This window comes from Echiichthys vipera (assembly GCF_963691815.1).
Source record: "Echiichthys vipera genome assembly, chromosome: 4".
In the NCBI taxonomy this organism is placed as follows: Eukaryota; Metazoa; Chordata; class Actinopteri; order Perciformes; family Trachinidae; genus Echiichthys; species Echiichthys vipera.
The window spans coordinates 15,065,522-15,082,475 of record NC_139829.1 but is presented as its reverse complement, the minus strand read 5'-3'; the positions used below and the strand labels follow the sequence as shown (position 1 = coordinate 15,082,475).

General features: G+C 38.5%; 1 protein-coding gene across 1 annotated transcript; it reads right to left on the bottom strand.

Moving 5' to 3' along the window:
* On the bottom strand, nucleotides 1-15,589 carry mapkapk5 (MAPK activated protein kinase 5). The gene is made up of 14 exons (XM_083912697.1): nucleotides 14,736-15,589; nucleotides 12,851-12,924; nucleotides 9,300-9,375; nucleotides 7,192-7,289; nucleotides 6,952-7,060; nucleotides 6,564-6,653; nucleotides 5,954-6,049; nucleotides 5,737-5,817; nucleotides 5,416-5,603; nucleotides 5,111-5,231; nucleotides 4,854-4,984; nucleotides 4,422-4,537; nucleotides 4,016-4,120; nucleotides 1-3,384 (listed from the first exon to the last, which is right to left on the bottom strand). The coding sequence occupies exons 1-14, from the start codon at nucleotides 14,772-14,774 to the stop codon at nucleotides 3,290-3,292; spliced, it is 1,419 nt and encodes a 472-aa protein (XP_083768823.1). The 5' UTR covers nucleotides 14,775-15,589; the 3' UTR covers nucleotides 1-3,289.
* Between the last annotated feature and the right edge of the window lie 1,365 nt (nucleotides 15,590-16,954).

Below are 16,954 nucleotides of genomic sequence, written 5' to 3'. Positions count from 1 at the left end.
ATCCGGATACATGTCTTGACTTTACAGTACAAAATGCTAATAAATACAATAGACTACCATTCAACAATAATGGTAGCCGAGGATATAAATTCTGTTATTTGTGGGTGGGGGAGACGATATAATGGAAGCTCCTCTGATTCATTGATAGGCCTCCAGTAATACAACGTTGGATCAGCATTCTGAACCACAGACAGACAGACAAGCAGACAAGCAGACACAAACCCATTACATACTGTCACACATTCACACATAAATGGTCAAAATAAAACTGCAACACTGTATGTTTGATGTATGATTTAAAGTCAAAAAAGAAAAACTTGACTGCTGGACATTAAATCAAATCTAATTTGAGTTTTGTGAAATTCCCTTTGTGGCGGAGATGAGAGGATTAATACCACTCACAGATTTTTCTGTTAAATAGAAGACGACAGCACCTCTAAAGCCCAAGAATTAACTCTTTAATTTTCACTTTCTGTAATATGTCCAAAAAATAAATTATTCACCACTTTACAGAGTTAGGTGTCGGTGGCCAGACAATGTTTCAGCTGGGACCCGTTGAAAAGCAACCAGTGGAATAACTGCACGGTTACACTTTCTTTTGAAATTGACTTGAACCTACTCTGCTTCTGATTGGTTCGTAGTTGTTGGCTTTGAAGGTTGGGTTGGTTAGGTTTAGGCATGAGGAGTGAGATTGGATAGGGTAAAAATACCAGGGTAAACTGATCGGGAGCAGAGTGAAATGTTGCGCCCACTTAAGAAAAAGTCAGACAGGCACATACGTATATCCAGCTATAAGGACACATTTTAGATTTTAGCGTCAATTTATATACTGGATTTAAAACATTTGCATAATGTTGCTTTAGAAGTGCTGGTAGGCAGATTTTGATACCGGACTAGTCGTTTTCCTGTTAACTACATTAACCAGCTGTAGTCTTATAGGCAAGCTATGCTAACTCATGGCGAGAAACTAATCATAAATGTAACGTTATTTACCAAAATATTGAACTTTTTCTTTAATGTGCGAATGGTGAAATAAAGGGTTTTCTTGAGACAGAGGCGAAGAAACAAAAACCTTCCCCGGAATATATCACAATAATAAATGAATTTCAACAAAAAGTTGCCAAACCAATACACAGAATTGTGGAATGAAAGCCTTCATTAGATGAAAACAAGCAAATCACAGCCAAAAGGACAAACGTCAATCACTAATTACAGTGCGTTTTCCCAGTTTTTGCTTAAGAGCAGTAAAGGGAGAGGATGACGCCCCATCAACAAGGCACATTTGAGCGCAAAACTTAACCATGTAATATTAAGGCAACACAAGCTGTGGTTATCTTTAAACTTAAGGGAGACTGTATGACAAACCATCAAGACAAGAGTCAAAATTACCTCTCAGAATCATGTTACTAATGATTGCCTTTGCTCAAATTATAGTTTTTTTTAAGCCAAACCGAATAAGAAATGCATTCTTTGTCCTTCATGTCAGTTGCAAATGGTGTGAAAAAGACCAGCTTACATATCATCACTGTCCCATGTCTGAAATAAGAAGTTTGTAGCAATGCATTTTAAATGGTTCAGTTCATCTCAGAATTGGACAGTTTTTCACTGGACAGCAATACTATACTGCACCAATGTTTGCCAGTTACTCAGAATAGACATATACAGTATTTTCATTAAGATCAGCAATACATGGTAAATGCAGTAATCTTGACATGAAATTATGTTCTGTATAAAGCTAAGACTTCATCAAAAGGAGAATTTCATAAACTTCTGAGGATTAAAAAAAAAAAAAAAACGAAACGAAAAACATTATTGGAGAAATAATCAGGCACTGAACAAGAGAACATGCACTTTCAGCCTTCTGAGCCCTGTTCTGTTGACTCAACATGCCAATGTCACTCTTGCTCATCAATGACATTTATTACAGCTCAAGGATGAGGATGAGCAACGGGAGGGAGCATTTGCTGGTACTCAAACTATTGAAATGAAGACAGTAATACTGACATTGATACATCATATATCACTTCCATGTAAGTGCATGCATGATGAAATTATTGCCATATTGCACATTCAGTTGCACTGCAAGTTTCATGAGATTGAAACCGGCCTGTTAATGGATGTTGAAATTCTTCTACTGATCTAATCGACTAAATTGCACCCAAAATGCCCATTTATTGTCCTTCTGTTGGCTCAAGTAGCAAGCATGGTTGCTTTTAAAGGATTGAAATATTAACTGACTCTGGACTGAATTTCAGTAGATACAATCTTGCATCAGAGCAGCTCAGGTTGCGCCAGTTTCACAGCTCGACTGAGCTTAAGACATGTTAGAATCACATCAGAGATGGGAAGATAAAGACAAACTGCAGGAGCTCAAAGCAGTTATTACTTCATGTGTGTGAGTTGAACTCACAGTTTGTGAAACCTACATGGATCGAGTTGAGTCTGAAAGTTCATTCTTGACCTTGGAAACAGTTTCACAATAAAGTCTCAACTGTAAAAAAGCTCCAATAAAAAGCTAGTAAGTGGATCTTTTTTTGTCAAAACACATTCATCTACAGTAAATGAGCCATATTGTTCATGCCTATTCAGTCTGCTTCGATCTAGTGCTGTCTCTTACCAGCTTAAAAAAGGTTGTGACAAAATGAACTTGGGGCCGCATTCATCCGTTTCATGACATTTTTTTTTTTTACCTCTAATTCCATTCTGCCTTGACCTTTACACAACAAATAGGTCAAGGGAAAGCTACACAAAAAAAAATAATCATATAATTTAAATGCAGAATGAGAATCAGAGTGTGTGTGGAAGAACAAAGTCACATCATAGACAGCTTCTCTAGACTTCAGAGCCCGCTGCCAGGCTACAAGCAAGGTATAAAATAATGAAACTCTTTGTTTAAATAAATAAAACTCTTAGGATGGTTAAAAGAAAAGAGAGCAGAATAAAATGAAATAACTGGGATAAAAAACGTGACACCTTGGACAAGCAGCGAATAAGAATTCCCTCCCAGAAAATAATTTCTTTAACTGATTTTTCTCTTTCCTTTTTTTTTTTTCAAAAATGTAAATATAGTTTGTTTTTTTCAATGATCTTTGCAAGGTTCCATTTAAAAAGAAATTATAGTACCAATGAGTCCTCTTTGAAATATATCTACAGCTGTACAATAGGTCTTGTGAATTCATGAAAAAACAAAAATTAGCGCATCATTTTACATAAAAAAGCCTCTTTACAGATATGGGTTAAAAAGGGTCATAATAAACAATATAAAAAGAAGATAGAAAGACAGCATTTGCTAATGAGATTCTTGGAGAATTGTCTTCTCTTCGATGGCCTGTTTCACTATTTCAGCCAACTTCAAGCGGTCAACTTTATCGGAGAAGGATCGTCCTGCAATGAAAAAGCTGGTGGTGAAGGACCTAGGGACTACATACAACTACAACAACTATTAGAAAAAAGAATATATAAACGTAAACTTCTGTTAATGTTTAGTAGACAATGAAGCAATTTTAGTTCTTATAATTAGGGCTGTATAGTTATTTACATTATTGATTATTTTCTCAATGAATATCTGAATGTAAAAAAAAAAAGCTATCTTATCTCATAAGAGAGAAAAGCAGCAGATTGACGCATTTGACAGGCTGCAGCTTTGCAAAGTTAAAATGACTCAAACAATGAATCAATTGACCAATCATGTCAGTTCTACTGATAATCCATCCGTTCTTGGCAATTCATGACCACTTCCTGTTTGGACTGAAATGTAACGTTTGGTCTTATAAATGTATTTTTGTTTATTCTTCGCAGGCAGATGAAGCAAAAGGGCCTGATAATGTGGGGTGTCATTACAGCTAAATAAAAATAAGGCAAAGAAAAATATTCATTAGTTACAGTAAGTTGCTGATGTTAGATAAATTAACAATGAATGACAACTACAGTTAATCTCTCATTTTTTTCTAGATGAGGGAATGTAAAACAGCTACTTTTCATTTGCCAGACACAGACATGATGAAATGTTACTGACCGTCCCAGCTGAGCCCCTGCAGGCCGTCTCTCAGCTGTTTACAATCTCGGTTGAACCTCCAGGCTTCATACATCACCTCATTCAATTTCTCATCCTCGTTCTCTCCTGGACAAAAAAAACCCAATTACTTAAGAAGCTACTACTTAGGTGTGTCACATAAAGCAAAGTTAAGTCTTAGCAAATCTTTTTTTTTATTTTTTTATCTCCAGTTGGTGAAATAAGTTGAACAAAAATGACTGAAATGTAGATAATTGTCTGTGGTGTACAGTATTGCAACATATGATACCAGTATATACAGATATGTAAAATGTAAGCCACAGAAAGTATGTATTGAGTCAAAATGCTTGTTAATGTCAATTTTCAGTCTAGTTACTTAAAAAAAAAAAATCAGTGTGGGTTTACTGACCAGCTTGTGGTAGTATACACTGTGCAATGACGTCTCGTAGTTTTTCCAGCGCTACATTGGAGTCTTCCCCTCCGTTCTCTGGGTCATGAATGAAGAAACCGTCACTGGGCTTGGGGCTGCAATATGGACACCGAAACACATTTCAGACTTTTAAACAATTAGGAGAACAGTAAATGAAGAGAATTAAATTAAGTAAATGAAGAGAATGAAATTAGGAATGTTGATAAATTAATGAACATTTTTGGTTAAGTGGTTAAGCTATATTAGCATCCATAAAGGAGATTTCAGCTTACATTTAGCATAGTTTTAAGTGCAATGTATCTACACTTCAAATACAGAATAAATACACTATTTTATATTTTCAAACTTGCACAAAGTACAAGATTAGAAGAGAAGATTTTATAAAAGGAAAAAAAACAAAAGCTATCATACCCAAGTAGTTTCCGCTTCCTGAGGATTGGGTTGTTGACAGAGTTTAGAGGCTTCAGGCTGACGTTCAGATCCTGAATTCTCATGTTGGCCAGCTGCTCTGCATGGGCCTGCTGGATACCTGCAACAACCGCCTGAGAGGACAGACGGTAAGTAAAGGAAGAAGAAGATGTCAGACTAACTGTCAACAGCGGCCTCAGCTGGTCAATTTATTTAGGAACAGCAGCATGACCGTACAACACTTTTAACTTTCCACTCACCTTGTCCATCATCATCTGGGCGGAGGGCAGCACGTTGTCGAGAGCCTCCGTGCAGTTGAGCCAAGGGTGAGCCAAGACTCCCTCAATAGTCAGCCTCTCCTCTGGCTTAACCTTCAGCAGCCTACAGGGGGCAGACGAGAAGGGGAGGGAGTACAAATTATTAGAAAATCAGAAAAAGAATGAATTGAGGGACAATATGAATGACAGCAGCGAAGTAGGAGAAAAGGAGTAAGGAAATGCTATGTTCTGTTCTACAGCAAAATGAGGTAACCAGACACGAGCAGAGACAAGGAAAAATTACTCACTTGCGTACGATGTCCTTGGCCATCTCAGATATCTGGCTCCACTCATCTTCAGGGAAGTCAAAGCTGCCCGTCATAATCTTCTTCCTCATGTCCTTTGGGATGGTGCGACTGTGGTGCCTGGAGTAGAATGGAGGGTAGCCACACAGCATGACGTATATAATCACCCCGAGAGACCACAAGTCACAGCTCTGAAGAACGAAAGAAAAAAGAGGAAACATTTTTAATTTAAAAATATTTTCTTATTGCAAACAGTAGATGTTCAGTAGGGATATTTGAGGAACAGTACACTGAAATGCTTAGTTCACCAGGTTTGGTTCTCACCTTGTTATAGGTATAGGGAGTGGGTGAGGTAGGTATAATTCCAGACTTTTCTTTCTGGTGTCTTCTTTGAGCCTCAAGTACCTGAAGAGAAATAAGAGCAGGATACAATGTGGAAATGGGCTTTAATTATCGCTGCATTTAAGATGTTCCAATGTGTGTGTGTGTGTGTGTACATTTAGCAAGTATTTTTTTGATGACGTGTTTGCTTGCTTTTTACCTGAGGTGCTACATAGTAGGGAGTGAACTGAGGGGTCATCAAGTCTCCTTGATCAATTTTGGCAAAGCCAAAGTCACACAACTTCACAGGTGCATCCTGGGGAAAAGACAGAATCACAGAGTGGGGATTATGAACGTGAAGTGAGCACAGAAACATATTTTTTCACTTGACAAAATGTTTTAAAATTAATGCATTCAGGTTCCTGGGAGATCACTGAAGGTGCTGCCAGAGGAAGGGTGGATTTTTAAGATTTTACTGTAAACCTTTGCACTTCTTCCAGAATATATTCTTGCATTGCCCTGCCTAGCTATCTCTTTTTTAAAAATAGCTTTTGATAGATAGGTTGTATTGTATGTTCTTATATTCTATATGTGGCAAATAAATTGGATTCTGCTTTTGAAAATGCAGGATGGATATTTCCAAACACATTCTACACATTATTTTGGCCAAATACAGTCACTAATTGTTACTTGTTACAGTGTCTCAAAAAGTAAAGCTCCAGCCTCACAGTCCAGCAAAGTTTCTCTTCCTGTTGCAAAAGCATCAGTGGCATCAGTCGTGACACACTTTTAAATATGCAGTATTTATGTTTGCAACTTCAGAAACTTACCAAAGAGTTATCCTTAAAGAGCAGGTTCTCGGGCTTCAGGTCACGATGTGCAATTTTTAGGGAGTGACAATGTTCCAAGGCTTGACTGATCTACAGGGGGAAGATACATCAGACTGTGTGTGCGTGTCAAAGCAACCTTCAAACACACTTGATTTGATCTGGTGTGTGTTGCTTTTTTTGACCATAAGTCTCTTTGTTCAACTGCCTCATGTGCTGCTTATTGCATTGCTAATGGCATGTGGGGGCGGTTACACACAGAGGAAAATTGTTTCACACAAAAACACATGGACAGACTAGTGGACAAAGGCTGACCGGAATAAATGAAAATGTTTGTGGTATATGTATATATCTGGTATGCAGAAGTGTGTGTATGCGTTTCTTTACTTACCTGTTTGGTGACCTGGCTGGCCATCTTTTCAGTAAAGTGCCTGTGCTGACTGATTCTGTGGAATAGCTCGCCGCCCTCCATCATCTCCATAACAATCAGGAGCCTCGCTCTGTAAGAAACAATAGCGGAGGTGTGGATGTGTCAAAGGAAAGAGCAAAAGAGAGGAAATGGATAGACATTTACTTAAAAAATATACAAGGGACTAGACACAATTGAATTCACACACACAAAGCCCTTTACCTCGGACTGGACTCATGTGGAAACTGGACACTATTGGCGTAAACCTCCAGGATTTGCACTATGTTTGGGTGGTTGGCACACATCATATGGAGACGCACCTGAATAAAAGAGAATCAAACACTGTGTACACTGTAATTTCAATTACATATGTTACATTTCACTCATAACAGACACAGAAAATGACTATGCAAATTGCACATATGGACCTGCTGCTTTCAATCGTTTTGCACTATTATGCAACCATCTGCACTTTTATCTCATCTCATCTTCTACAGCTTATCCGGGGTCGGGTTGCAGGGGCAGCAGCTCTAGCAGGGGACCCCAAACTTCCTTTCCTGCACTTTTATTATTACTATTGTATTGTTTTGTTGTAACTATAGCAGTTAGATCATTTATGTTGTGTCACTTACCATTGTGTCTTGCCACTTTACTAATTGTGTCTTCTCTTTGTCTTGTCTAGTCTACGCATGGGAGAGTGAGGAACGAAATTTCGATTCCTCGTATGACTTGTTCATGTGAAGAATTGACAATAAAGCTGACTTTGACTTTAACGTTTTCATTTTAAAAGCAACAGAGAGCCTAGTCCTTGAGCGCCTTGTCCAAGCAAAAGACTGATGTTAAGTATGTGCACTCTTCTGTCCACAAAGTGATAAATGTGTTTAAACTACGCATATGTGAACTATGCATACTATGTTTCACCTCATTGCTTTCTGTAACTATGGGTACCTATATCATCATAAAGCTCACAAGTCAACAAATACATATATTTATTAGATTTGGGAGAGGGCAATAATATACTGTACACAGCTTCAAAATGTCCAAATGTCTGCTGTGAAAAAGTTATTTTCTATCATATCAATGGTGGCATAGTAAATTGTGTTCCAATGATGTCATAAAAAAAGTCCTGTTCATTGATTTATCAAATTCCCAGGTATACACAGCCTATGTAGCGAAAGCAGCATGCAGCAGCTCCAGTCCTCTGTTGGTCTCTACACAGCGTGTGTTTAGACACAGTCTTGAGTGCAGGTCACACACAAGCTTTGGCATTGCTCAGAACCAAATGCTCTTAGGTTGTTACGGTACCTGTTTTTTTTAATTACAATGCTAGTATTAAAAGAATACTCAATACCACTTTCAACACCACAGCAAAAAGGAAAAAAAGTACACAAACGACTCAAGCATCTCCTGTGTAGACAAGCTTTAACTGAAATTCAGTACCTAATATTCCAAGCTATATATATATTACTGCTTGTAACATTTTATTGGGTCCTGTAGACCAAAAGGCCTTGCTTACTTGCTTACATCATCGTATTTAAAGCAAAGGTCAGGGGAGAGTTTGTGTGTGAGAGAAACATGAAAACCTGGAAACTGACGGTGGTTTAGTATTTTAGCAGAGGAGCTGTGAACCATAGCAGAAATAGGTTTTACCTTCATTTAGTCATGTTTGCTATTGCATCTGCCTTGAACTGTTAAATAGAACTAACAGGTATGACGAATGAAAATCATGTAGCTAACGATAGTGAGGCTTCCAACTAATTGCATCATGCAAATTATGCAGAATAAGCAAAAGGCAATTTGCAAGACAGGCTAAGACAGTGTAGCCTCCAGAAACCAAACATGTAAACTGAACTCATTATTATCGTGCACACACATAACATATCATGTTTCCAAGGTAAGCCCTCATTTAAAAAGATGATAAAAGAAAGAGAGAATACATTGTTTAGCGGTAATAATCTGTGTGTTGGTTGTCAGTGGCAGCTGTCACAGCTCAGAAGTGACAGCCTATGTGAAGCAAGTCTGTGTCTGGGCTTGTTTTGACTGCATGTCTCGCTGCTTAACTGCTGTATAAGCTGCTTGATCAAAACAGAAGGCAGCTAATGACATGGAAGGCTGCTAGTTACAGCATTCACCACAGGCAGAGAACGTGAAAGACAAAGAGGCCCATATAAACAGACAGAGGAGACACAGTGACAGATTGATGTGGAAAGAAAAACAGGAATTAATAGAGCTAGATAGCAGGCATGCAGACAGAACAAAGCATATTGATACTGCCACAGACAACAAACAACAGGCATTAATCATTCGAAAACACAACAGTTTCCTCTAACCTCATTCCTGGCCTTGGGGCGATCAATGAGGATCTTCAGGGCCAGGCGTTCCTGAGATGACTTCTTCACACAAACTCTGAACAGGAAGGAAACGAGATTCAACAAACATTTCATTCAATAATATGATAACCCGATCTGTGTCACAGATGTGATCATGTATGCAGGGAATCAATAAGGTAGATTCTGTGGTCTGGTAGGGTTTTTCTTATTTTCTGGTGTTACCAAACAGTCATCAATGTTTGGCTTTTCTGTGTCATGCATTATGAATCCTTTAAAATGTAATCAATGCGTCTATAGAAAAAATATACAGCCAGACATTTTGCCACCATTCTTTTTATGATGACGCAACATAATTATCAAATCAATTTGATCTATATAGCTGCAAAATCACAAATTTGTCTAAGACGACATCAATGTACCAATGTGTGGCCTTATAAAGGTTTGGAGCTTTTTTTGTTTCCCTCTCCTTTCCCCTCAACCAATGTGTGTCTACCAATAAAAAGGGTCCATTGTTCAAACAATCCATTCAACTTATACCACACAGTTTCCCCGTTTAGCAGCTTTGAATCTCATTCAACACTGTCTGATAGTATCATGTCTGTATCACCTTGTTTCAACTCTCCCTTGAAGCCATGTGATGTTTACACAGTGATATTCAACAAAGACTTCATGTTTTTATGGCTGCATTATTCCATTAAATGGAAAAAATTCAGGTGTGTTGTGCATCAGTTTGTATTAATTTCCATAAATAGAATCCCTGTATTATATATATTATATTTCTGTGGAGAGCTTTATAGGCTGATACTAGCTTATTACAGTCTGGTGGCCCTATAGTGTCACCTTGGAGAGTGCCTCCCATTTGCAGATTACTAATTAGTGTGAGGTTACTTAAGTTGCAGTTTGGTTACAAATGGGGGCTCGTCTGGGATTCCCCATTTGTAATGACCTGGCTCAGATGGTCACAACAAAGAGGAAGAGAACACCATGTTAAAGGTTTATCCTCCCTCCAGCCCCTCTGTGTAGAGTGGTAGGAAGGAGGACATGACACGGATCACACCGCACCAACAGACCAAGTTTGTAATTTGGTTTTAAACAACCCAGTCCCTTGCCATTCCTTGAATTTGTCTGATTATTTCAGAGTTCGTCCTTATTGACAGAAAACACCACATATTTGTCCATATTTTGTCCACCAGAGAGGACTGACAAGTTGATTTTTCAACTGTGAAATGTTGCTCTTAGTATATATTTTGGTCACAGGGTGAGACGAAAGTGCTGGTGCTTGTTTATGGTTTAATTCCTATTCTTATTTAATTCGCTTTTAGCTTTATTATCTGTTTAAATGTGCTTGAATATGGTTCTACATTTGCACCCTCTTAAAGTAGAGGTAATATGTGCTGTGAAGTTAAATTTAGCCTAATATACAAACAGACAAGAAAGCAGCTGACTAGATAGAGTTGGGAACAGTGTTTTGTTTGTTATGGGACATATGAGTCTTGTCTGCATCTTTGTTATCAAAGCAGTCAGAGTCTGTATAATACAAAAAAAGATTTGAATGACTATATCCTGGCAATGGTTGTCTAAAACTACATTAAGACTGCAGCAGTCCACAGGGTCAAATGAAGCCCATCAACTCCTTTAGCCCCTCCTCAGCAGCAAGCACTCAAATATTTCCTTTAAACAGCAACCTCTGGCCCTTAAACTCAGATTACACTCTTAAAGCATTACTGCGAGAAACATTCTGCTTCGGCCAAAGTCCACTTCGCTGGAAAGCAATACCTACCTAATGAATCACAGTTAGACAGTGGGGGGCTGGTACACTAACACTAAAAGATGTGACAATGTGTTGGGAGACAGAAAGAGGTAAGTGAGGTGTAGGACGATCCAAAAAGATGTCTCATGAATTACAGTCAAATACAGAGTAAAAAAAAACAAGAGACAGGGTGAGCAAGCCTAGAAAGTAACAAAGTACAGTGTGAATCATGCAGTTGAAGTGTGTGTTTACAGGCTGAGCTGATGAGTCAGTTTCTCTTGTCACACATGTTAAGAAATAACCAGCTGATACAGACCCATGATATCTTAAAAGTGCAGAATGGGAAGAAGAAATCAGTAACACACATTGGTATATTACAGCCTGCATCTAGCTGGAATCAGAAAGTAGAAACTGTACATCGCATAAACAGAAAGCTGTTTGAGCAGCCACTGCCTCTCTGTAACAATTTGCAGGACCTGATTTAATCTAAACACAAACAGAAGTTATTCATATAAAGAGATTAAACCAGTGTTAGCTGAGGCGACAAGGGCAAAGGTCAACATGTGTGCAGACAGTTTAAAAAGGTGAAAAAAGAATGCAGTCATTGTTGGCTAATGTCGGAGTATAACATATACTTGCAGTACATGTTATATGTTACAAGAGGTAACTAGCATTAACAATTTTACTCTGGTTGTGGACCAATGCAGAGTCATGTCTCCAGCATTTTTTTTCTTATAAAAAAACAAAAGTCCCAGCCTGATGATGACTTCAATCTGTGCTTTAGATTCACCACATTACTTAAAAGTAGTTTGTTAAATGGATAAAAAAAAGCTCAAAAGTAATTGCCATTCTATTTCTTTCCATTGTTAGTATTTCAGAAATGTGTTAGAGTGCAAAATATTGGAGATAAGACTGCAGAGAGGAATGCAAAGATAAAGGAAACTGCTGTGCAACCACAAGAATCCCCCATTCGATCTGAATGCAGCGTCTCAAAAAAAGCGTAGGTTCTTTGCCCAAAATGTCTTTAGCATGTGAGCTAAAAACCTGACAAAGCGGAGGAAATAGACACACATACACACAGAAGACTTTCAAAAATGGAGGCTAACAAACTTCCACTCAAGGGTCTGAGGGACAATAATGTAGGGTTGGATTCAAGCCCAGGATGCTGCAGTAACATGGATTGTGTCGGAGCCAAATGAGCCCCCGCCAACTACTACAACAAAAAAGGCACAGGTTCGCCACCAAGCATCTCCATATTAAGCCTTGAGTTGTGATGGTGTTACACACTAGTGGTTGGTCCAGTCTGTTAAAGCCCTGTCAAGTGACAAGCATCTGGCCTTTTCATACTCTCAAGATGTGTTAATGTGTTAGGGATAAAGTTAAACCATGATGGTGAAACACGTCACACGATGCAATAAAACCACCGGAGATGTAATGTGTAGAATTTTTTGGCAGCATTCACAAAGTTTGTCCATTCAACAGCTCGGTTAGCATATAATCTACCTCTCCTTTGACATCATATTTGAATCCAACAGTTGGACTGCCAAAAGTGTGGCTGCAACCACGTCTCTTGCACTCTATAACAGCATTCACAGCCACGGCTTAATGTCACACTGCAAAACACAGACAGACAAACACCTAGCGAAACACTCAAAACTGCCTCTGTGCTCTCACAACTGGGCTTAACTCAGCATGTCAGATTCCTCCTATTAGGATTTTTGCATTCCTAACCAATGCTGGTCGAACCCTTTTTCATCAATACCAACAACACAATTCCATAAGGAGTTCCTAACATACTCACCTGACAGGTCCACTGATGCCGGCTCCCAACTTCTGTGTCCAGTTTATGTTGTACTCGTCTAGAATGGATGTCTCCTGTCAGGAAGAGAAACCAAACAAACGGCATATCAGATGTTTGAAAAGAAATTTAGAAACAAACTTTTGTGCAGCGCAGGTATGTTTTACTTTTCACAGTTATCTGAATAGTATGCCATCATGCATACAGCACAGTGAATATCCTCACACCCCCATGAGACATAAAAAACAACTAAAAACATTATGTACAAGGACCATTACAAATCAGTACCTACAGTATCAACTGAAACTGTTAAGCATAACAAAGACCTCTCACATGATTTGTTAAATTCACATGGCATACACACACAAGAGTTTGTCACTACTTACTTAGAGTGCTATGTATTTTCCTCATTGTGTTAGCTCTGTGTCATTTCATGATAAAGCTTATCCCTAATACTGAATTATTCTAGAAAAAAAGACAGCTTGACTGCTATAAAACTCATATGTCTGGATACCTTTAGCCACTGCTGCCTATAATATCTTGATGATGCACTGATACTTGAATCGAACTTACTGGATTTAAATAGGATTTTGGTTTGTCAATATTTCCACCATTGTGCTGTATTTACGTAAAGACTGTTAAGTGAACCATCTTCTGCTTATACTTTATGTTACAAATCTGCAAACATAAGATCTCGATAAAATTATCAAATTTCGCCTTTCCTCCTTTCCAGAGAATATATAGGTTTTGGCCAGCACAACGCAGTTAATCGTGTGCTTCTGCCAACAATTGCCATGATTTCAGCTCCCTATCACTGTCCTGACCAGTCCAATCTGCTCTTTGTGAACACAAAGAGACTGATGATAATCAGGATTCCTGATGATTACACAACATAGGATGAAGGGCTCCTCAGCATCCACAACTACCCAGGAGCTGGTTACCAATTAAACAGTTTAAGAGTGGGCCAGGGTCTTGATACCAGAGAAACTAGTATCAATCTTTTGTAATTTGTCGTACCCCAGTGTGCGTTCGAGTTCTCAGTGCCTCCCCCCTAGTCAACCCAGCATTAGGAGGTACATTCTGACCCAACTGTAATAGCAGGGGGCCAGGGCCACTTGGGATCACATTTTATTGCTAGCATAAATGCCCGGGCAGTGACACATCAAGGCGAGCAGGCCAGGAACAAATCCAAGAGCCAGCTGACTGGAAATATTGCTGGTGACAGAGTGATCATTCCAGATAGATCTAAGCTTCACATTCATGTCAAACTTCAATTGAAGCACTGTTTGTAATTTACATTTCTACTATTTGTGAGGTACACAAAAAATCTTGTGTTCCCAAGGGGTGCCATGTGTTATACCAAGCTATGCCAATCTCACCATGATATTCAAGTGTACTTTTTTTTTTTTTAGCTCAGTCTTTATTCTTCAACATTATTAGATCAATTAGATCACGTAGACAACAAGAAGAAACATTGGCAATCATGTTGAAGCCAGCAATCTAAATAATAGCCACAATAATATACAATCCCATGCTTTATTGAATGTTGCTATGTTTTTGTTTTGTTTTAAGCAACTTTGAGTTCCATAAAACGTTATATAAATACAATTTAATAACATTATTATTATTAAAAAATAACATTTTCAACACTAATGCCAGGGTTGCAAATTAGCCCCAACCACAGCCAAATGCTGGTAAAATATGCAAGTTGCAGCTGGATTAGCTTCACCCACCAGCCAAACACAGAAACAAATCTAATGAGGCTAGACTTTTTTTAAACCAACAGCCACAATAAAGTAACTTGGTGATTATTACCACAGAAATTAAAACTCCTGGGTTGTCTACTTACACGAAGATTTACAATTTATTGTATCGAACAAGTGTTTACCTTGATGAACTTGTCTGCGTTGTTATCCTCCACAGACATGGTGCAGATGAAGTCTGCCTTGCCAATCCCAAGACAGCAAACACAAAGTGGTTTTCCTCTGACCTTCACGACCAAGTTTCAGTCTTGCAACCCTGGGCTGTACCAAGGTTTGTCACTAATTACAGGACAAGGCCATTGGAGCAAAAGTGATATTCGGCCACCGATCAGCCAAAGCCGAGTTTCGTTCACCTGCAGATCTGAAGCCCACCAGCCGGTACGATGAGACCAGGCCAGCAGCAACCTTGGGGTCTTAAACTCACTGTAGTGACCATGTAGAGTGGCCAGAAAACCCGAGCAAATGTGAAAAGAAAAGCCCGAAGACAAAAAGTCCAATTGTAAACTAGCCCACCACTTTTTTTGGAGGCGCACTGAGCATTGGGGTCAAGATATGTATTTTTAGCCGGCGCAATGAGAGTGCTCTGCTAACGTTGCTAAGACAACCGGGGACTGACCGGCTAAAAAGCTAGTGCCACTCCACCCCGCGGTCAGGACAGATTACATTAGCAAAAGACAATCGTAAAAAGATAAATGTAGACCAAAAATGGTGTCTGAAATACTAAATTCGCGTTGGGCTGACACGAAGAGCACACCGTGTTCCCAGAAGCATAACAGTCGTCGAGTCGAACCTGCTAACAAAGATAGCGAGTTAGCTCAACTGGAGAGTTCATTTTTCCAGCTCTACTTTACTCAGAGTTGACATTCTTCCGTGTGATAATAATCAAAGGCGCTCGGACAGGACAACAACACCATCTCAATGAAGGAATAGGTGAAAGGAGAGTGTTTTCAAATGTGACCAAGGAGACATCTCTGGGCTATTTTTTGCTAATCCCACAGCTGGTTTGTCAAGAGGAATAATACAACCCCGAGTCGGCAGTACGCAATAACGGGCCGTGCTAAATGCCTGATTGAAATTAATCCACACGTTTTGTACATTCGGGCAGGATATGGATTAGCATTGTTTTTACGTCTATGGGAGACTATTGTTAATGCGTATGAAGCGTGTATTGGTTGGTATTTTTTAATGAACTGTTTTAAATGTTGATAAAATAAGTTACCGGACCAGGGGCCCGACGGGCCAGACTCTGATGGGTCCTCATAAGGTCCCAGTTTTCTTTTGTAAAAGAAACTTTATTAACAATTTAATGATTATTTGTTTGCACAAACAATAGGGAAAACTTGAAATACAGTGTATATATAATGCTGTAGAATACTGTTTTAGGGACGGTTTTTCCACTGTACATTGACTTGTCAAAAATGTTGTCAAAAAACAGGATTCCCAATCAAAAAGAATATAGGACATTAGTACCATAATACAAAACACAACAGTCAATGAACCACACAACACAGGGATTCACCTAATTTGTTATAACATTATAAGATTTGCATTATTGGGTAGTTATATTATATATATGAAAATATGTAGATTCTGCAACAACACTGTAGAAACATTACAACTTTTACTTTTCCAATGTGTACATGTACAGTAACTATCTTTTGAAATACAGAGTTGGATGAAATATTGGTGCATAACACACACACAAACAAACACACACACACACACACACACACACACACACACATGAGCTGAGAATGAATAAAACAAAACAAGTTAGATGCCCCTTGTTGGGAAAAGCCTTACTGTGTCTTACTTTTTTTTATTTATTTTTTTTACTTCCTTTTTTACATGAAGTTCAAAGCAGCTAAGATTGATGCACTCTTTTGATTGATGCACTGGAGTGTCCTGAATAATCTTGTGAATGAAAAAAAATCTAGAAGTTCAGCATCTTTATAAAGAACAAACAGTCACAATCACATTAAAAGGTTTCTAAAACACACATTTAATGTCTAACCAATCGTGTCAGTTAAAATGTTTTGGTGTTTGTGCAGAGGTGGAATAAGTGGTGTGTCTTTAATCATGCAGGCACGGTTTCTGATCAAGACGCCACTTTTTGAATAAGGCATTTTTCTTTTTCGAAATAAATTCAACATTAATATATTTAATCATCTTTTTTAGTTTTCTTTGAAAGGGCAATGGGATGAGCGGGATAGATGCAGTACATTTGGAAAAACTTCAGATTTTAGTTAAAAAGATGCAACTTAAAAGTTAAATTGTCTTTGTTACCACATATGTCTGTTTTTTTAAATTTCTCTCAAAATGTTGTAAGCTGTAGCTGTCATTG